Here is a 6,000-nt window from a genome sequence, read left to right on the forward strand (position 1 = left end):
TACTGAACTAGGGTCCCTTCTGATGTGACTTTTTTTCTTGATCTATTTATTGTCTGTCATGGATGGGGACAAAGCACTTGACTCTTTTTTTTTTTTAACTTCCCGTTTTTGCATGCACATATGAATGATTTTGCATGTGTGTGGGTACATGTGTGTGGCTGCAGGTGCGTGTGGAAGTCCGAGGTTTATGTCAGGAACCATCCTGAATAACATTTCTACCTTGCTCACTAAGGCAGGTTTCTCAATCAAACTCAGAGCTCACCGATGTGGCTAGTCTTGCTAGTCAGCTTGTTTGGGGAACCCATCCCTATCCTCCAAGGCTGGGCTTACAAGCAGATTGTCATGTCCAGTTGGCATTCACAGGGTCCTGGGGATGCAAATCTGGTCCTCACATTTATACAAGTACTTTAGCCATCCCCTCTCCCCTTCCCCTCCCGCCTGCCCCAATGCCTCGTGTGTTTTGAAGCTTCGTTTGGGTCAGATCTTTTTCGGGGTACCACAGACATCTCAGGTTGGGGCTCCAGGGCCGTGCAGTACCTCTTAAATCACTAGGAAGCTGTTCCTCTTAGAAATGCAGAAGTTGGCATGGGGGCTCTCCCAGGTCCTCAACCTTCTGCTCCTGGAAACAGTGTCTGGTTAACTTCCTGGTGTCTTTGCTGCACACTCTGCTCCATCTTCTCTGTCATTCACTTAGAAATCAGAGACCCTCCCCAGCCTCCCAAGGCGAACATAAGTAGCCAGTGGTTCCAGCCAGCAGGACCAGTAGCCTCCAGCTCAGTGGAACGGCAGCAAACACTTGGATAGGTCAGGGAGCAAGCTTATAGCTCTTGTCCAAAAGTATCGAAATGGGAGCGACCCTCTTGGGTCCTGCAGTGACCAACTGGACTTGGTGCAGTGGGCATTGTGTCTATTTGCATGGTCCATGCATTCTTGTCTCGGCCCAGGATGTGAGAAGCAGGCAGACCGCAGCTGTGTACTGTTGTTTCTCTCCCTACGAGGATGGGGGACAGTGACCTGTTTGTTCCTGTTAGAGTGACTGCTTTACTCTGATTATATTTTCGAGTCTTACTGCATCTCTATAGCCCTTAGCTGCTGCCCCTCCCATAGCTCATCCCAGAAGGCCGCACAGCCCATGACCATTCCTACCTCCCCCCCCCCCCCGTGTGTGTGTGTATGTGTGTGTGAGTTCTGGCATACCCATGCTTCCATCATTGAGTGTGTGCTGCAGACGCTTTACCCACTAAGCCACCCCATCAGCTCAGCTGTATCCTGTGGGGCAGTGTGTAAGTGTGGGTGGGTGCATACACACATATATGTGGAGGCCAGAGGTCAGCTTCAGGTGTCATTTCTGACACAGAACCTGTCTCTGAGACCCGGGACTCACCAATATGGCTAACCTAGCTGGCCAGTGGAGCCCCAGGAATCCTCCTGTCTCTGCCTCCCCAGCACTGAGATTACAAGTGTGTGCTACCGCACCTGGCTTTTTTTCATGTGTTCTGAGAACTAAACTCAGGTCCTCCTTTCGTGGCAAGCACCTTCTGGATGGAGCCATCTCCCCAACCCAGTTTATTCTTTTGCAGTACCGCTTGTGTGAGGCTGAGCTTAGGCTCCACTGCCATTCTACTGCACGCACCTGAAGCACCAGTGACTTCACTACAATCAGCATCTGAACATTCTCCTACCCCAAAGAATCCTGCACTCCATGTTCTCCCAGACATAGAATTCAATCTTCAATAATTTTTTACTCACTTACTTACTTTAGTTCCTTATTATTTGGCAATGGGATCGGACCCCAGAGCTTTGCACATGCTCATCACACACTCTGTCACCCGTACGTGGTTGTTTTTACTGTGTGGAGGCATGCTGGTGGATATTGAGGAATTAAACAGAAGAATGCACTTTAGCCTTAGGGAGACGGCTCAGTCAGGAAAATCTTGCCTTGCAAGAAGGAGGAAAGACCTGAGTTCGATCCCCCAGAACCCAAGTAAAAAAAGCCCGGTGTGATGTGTGCACTTGTAAGGCCAGCATTACGAGCACAGAGAACTCGGCACATATCAGAGGCTAGCCAGCCAGCCTAGCCCACTTGCTGAATTCCAGGCCAATGGCCTTGTCACAGAACAAACAACAATATGGTGAATTGTTTTTCCTGAGGAATATCGGCTAAGGTTGTCCTGCGGCTGCTACATTCACACACATGCATGTACACACATGAACATGTGTATACTTTATTATTGTCCTCTGCCATAAAACGAAGGCAAGGACAGTACCTGACAGGCTCCTGGAAGTAGAAGCCAGATGGCATGCAAAGACCTCCCCTCCAAAACCTGCCTGGGGCCCTGCGTCTGGAATGGGGGGGGTGGGGGGGCGGTGCTGAGGAGCTGACTCCTTTCCCCAGAGCCATTTATATGGAAGGTCTGTTTGTCCAGACAGGGCAGAGTGGCCCCACAGGGAGACCAGGAACAGCTCCTTCAGGTTCCAGCCCTATCTGTTCCCAAAGGGCAAGCCTAGGCAAGTTGTTAGATGCTGCTTCTCAGCTCGCCTTTCTGTAAAACGAACGAGGACAACAATGACCTCCCTGTGTCTCCATCACAACTGACCACTGTCGTGAGAGCCATGACTCCAAGTCAGCAGAGGGCTTCTGTGCCCGTCTGGCCCAGGGCTCCTCTGCAGTTGCCACAATTCAGAATTTAAAATACATCCGTTAATGATCTGTTTGTTAAACTCCACTAAGATCAATTCAGTGCTAACTTTGGCTATGTCGTAAGCGCTGTCTGTTCCAGAACCTTCCTGAGCTTTGCTAAGGTTCTCCTCTTCTCTCCTGGTTTTTCCCAGCTGAGCCCCTGCCACTCATGGACCTGTGCCGGCGTTCCGTGCGCCTAGCGCTGGGAAAGGAACGTCTGGGTGCCATCCCCGCTCTGCCGCTACCTGCCTCCCTCAAAGCCTACCTCCTGTACCAGTGATCCACATCCCAGGACCGCCATACGACAGCCACCTGGTGCCAACTCACTGAGCCGTTGGGGTCCACTGACCCCTGCGCCTGGGATGGACGCCCACCCTCAGCCATGGGCAGATGTACCCTCTCACCCTACCAGCTGCCTCTGCTGGGCGGACCAATGCCAACGGACTTCTCCCTTCCCAACACTGGCTGAAGCAGCAGCATCCAGGCCCTTCCCTGAACCAGATGCAGAGAATAAACTATGAGAACCTCTCTCAGGCGCCTTCTGCTCTCAGGTGGAGTGGGCTGCCCCCCCCCCTCGCTGCAGAGAGAGTCTGCACCCATCTGGGGGGTCCTGGGGAGTGAGACTAGCGGGAGATGCCAGGGCAGATTCCAAAAGCAGGAATGTCCGGGACCAGGCCACACAGATGAAGCTCAGGATGTCACATACCATGGACACTGAGACAGAACCCCAGCTTGGACCTCCCTTGGGCTGAGTGCCAGCTTTAGTGTCAGCTGCTGGTGCTCCGTGCCCTGTATTTATTCTTTAAACAGTAGCAAAGGCCGTTTATTTATTCCACTTAGAAAGGAAACCTTGTTGGGTGGCTTCTCTCGATGTCCTGTTTCTGTCCTCCACCTCCCTGGAATGTATGTGCCACACCTGCCCTTCTCCCCGGCCAGGCCTGTGGCACGTGAGCTGGTGTGCACAGATACAAGTATGTCATCGTGTATGACCCTTGACCCAGTTCCCAAGTAGCTCTGCTCCAAGCACCAGAGCAGCCCCTACGAGAGGACTGTGCAAGTCCCCATGTCCCCAGGTACCTGCTTTTATTACTTTGGGCATTCACACGTGTTTCGGTCTCTTGTCTTCCATGAGCTTTGAGTTTTGCCCCCGATTCTTCTAATATTTCCCATTGGCATCCCCCAAAGCTCTAGGCCTGGAGGACCATCAGGACCCACGGGATGAGTGGAGTCTCCAGCCCCTGAGAAAGCCACAGGCAAGGCAGGATTAGAGAGACCAAGAGCAGGGTGGGGTGCCATGAAAGCCTGTGCCCCTCTCAGGCTCAAGACCCTGCCACTACACCCTCAAGCCTCAGAAGTGGGGTGTTGGACAGCCCTCGGAGATGAGTGCCTGTCCCCAGCAGTGCATGCATGGAGCGCCCCCACACCTGCTTTGGCCCTCTGGCTGTTTCTTTTACTTAAGAATCAACTCTTTCAGTTGGTTGATTGAGGACTTGCCTAGCATGCAGGAAACTTAGGTTCCATCCCCTGCACCAATGAGAATCAAAGCTCAGGAGGCTGAGGCAGGAGGATTGCTGTACAGAGGTCATGGCCATCCCGGGCTATGTTAAACCTTGCCCTTTAAGAAAAAGAAAAGAAACCATCTTCCATCGAATTTGAGTTCTGTTCGTTTCTGCACAGGTACAATAGATGACTTTATTTGTTGAAAATGTTTAATATATTTACATATATATATATTTGTAAAAACCATTTTAAAAGGCTGCTGTAGGGTACCTTTTTTAAAAAAAAAAAATCTTCCAGTAGAGTATAATTTTTAAAGCACAGGATTGGTGCCAAGACTAGATAAAGAATGTAAATTATTCCCTTTATATTTTGAGGTTCTTTTCCTCTTGGGGCCTTTGTCAGACTGTCAAACCTGACCTGTTCTCATCTTGGAGTGGATCACATTCAATTGTATAGATCCCAGCTTGTCATCTCAATCCGGCTGTCCCCCCTGGATACAGTCGCCAGGCTCTCCTGCGCCCCCCCCCCCACTCCACTGCCCCAGGACTCACCACACCTCTCTGACATCCCATCACTGACACCGTAAAGCCTTGTGGCATGTATAGTTCTGAAACTCCCGTTCTGTTCTGTTTTATGACTCATAATAGTCGGTAACCTAATAAAGGAAACTTTGTTAAAATATGAAACCATTTGAGTCCTTTTGTGCCTGGGGAGAGGGGCATGGCTAAGCCCTCTTCCATCCGGCCAGTGACACTGCCTACTGTGTGTCTGGCTTGCCGCTCCTTGGCCTGGCCTAAGAGTGGGATGCGAGCCAAAGAGTGTGGGTGCCATCCTGGGATACACCTCACGTTTGCAGAAAGCGTATAACCCCAGCAACCCAATAAATGTAGCCCACTGAGCCCAAAAGGAAGGGATTCTGAGTGCTGGTGAGTTTCTCTCATTGCCTTGTTAAAAAAGCTCTCAGGGGTGGCGGAGGCGGCAATTGGGATGTAAAATGGATTAATAAATTAATGAATTAATGAAAAAAAAAGCTTAGTGTGAGAGTTGGGGAAGATGGCATGTCACTCAAGAGTGAGGACCTCAGTTTGGATCAGAGCACCAATGGAAAAAAGCTGGGAACAGTGGCAGGCATCTGTAATCCCAGCGCTGGGGACAGAGACAAACAAGTCCCTGTGGGCCAGCCAATCGTGCCAAATCCGTGAGCTCCAATGAAAGGCCCCATCTCAAATAAATAAATAAATAAATAAATAAATAAATAAATAAATAAGGTGGAATGTAACTGAGGAAATCAGGTGAGGTAAGCCTCTAGCTTCTGCATGCTTATGTGTGTAAGAACACAAACACACACACACACACACACACACACACACACACACACACACACACACACACGAGCAATTAGCAGGGAAACTTAAATTGACTGTGGGCTGGTTAGGCTCAGACCAGCAGCTAGCATGGCTGCTTCTGGCCCTCAGAGTCCAGTCTCAGCACTTACCAGAAGACCTTAGGCTTGTACCCCAATGCAGCGGTATTGAAAGAACCTTGCTTGCCCAGGGAGCTCATCCTTCCAGCTGCTGCAGCCAGAGGCCTCATGGGAAGGACAGGAAATTCTGGCTTATTTAGAGGAGCAATGAATGACATCGTGAACAGTGAGCTCACATGTCATAACTAGTTCCAGAGAACCACCAAGACTGGATGCAGCTCACTGCGGGGGCTGGGGGAGGGGATCTGAAGGACTTGCGGGGCTGCGGGGGGGTGCTGTGGGGGTGCTGTGAGAAGCGCCTGGTCAGGGGCCCAAGCCAAGCAGCATGGCCCTTTCT

At 50.8% G+C, this 6,000-nt stretch overlaps 1 protein-coding gene across 5 annotated transcripts in view; it reads left to right on the plus strand.

Annotated features, from left to right (window-relative positions):
* The window catches only part of Spsb1 (splA/ryanodine receptor domain and SOCS box containing 1), a 59,506-nt gene extending 54,640 nt beyond the window's left edge, over positions 1–4,866 (plus strand). For all 5 annotated transcript variants that reach the window (XM_034503644.2, XM_076933711.1, XM_034503646.2 and 2 more), the window contains exon 3: positions 2,833–4,866. In XM_034503644.2, the coding sequence (XP_034359535.1) occupies positions 2,833–2,960 (128 nt within the window). In that variant the 3' untranslated portion in view covers positions 2,961–4,866. The remainder of the gene's footprint in view (positions 1–2,832) is intronic.
* Positions 4,867–6,000: the final 1,134 nt, after the last annotated feature.

The sequence above is a fragment of the Arvicanthis niloticus genome, chromosome 5 (genome assembly GCF_011762505.2).
Source record: "Arvicanthis niloticus isolate mArvNil1 chromosome 5, mArvNil1.pat.X, whole genome shotgun sequence".
NCBI lineage: Eukaryota > Metazoa > Chordata > Mammalia > Rodentia > Muridae > Arvicanthis > Arvicanthis niloticus.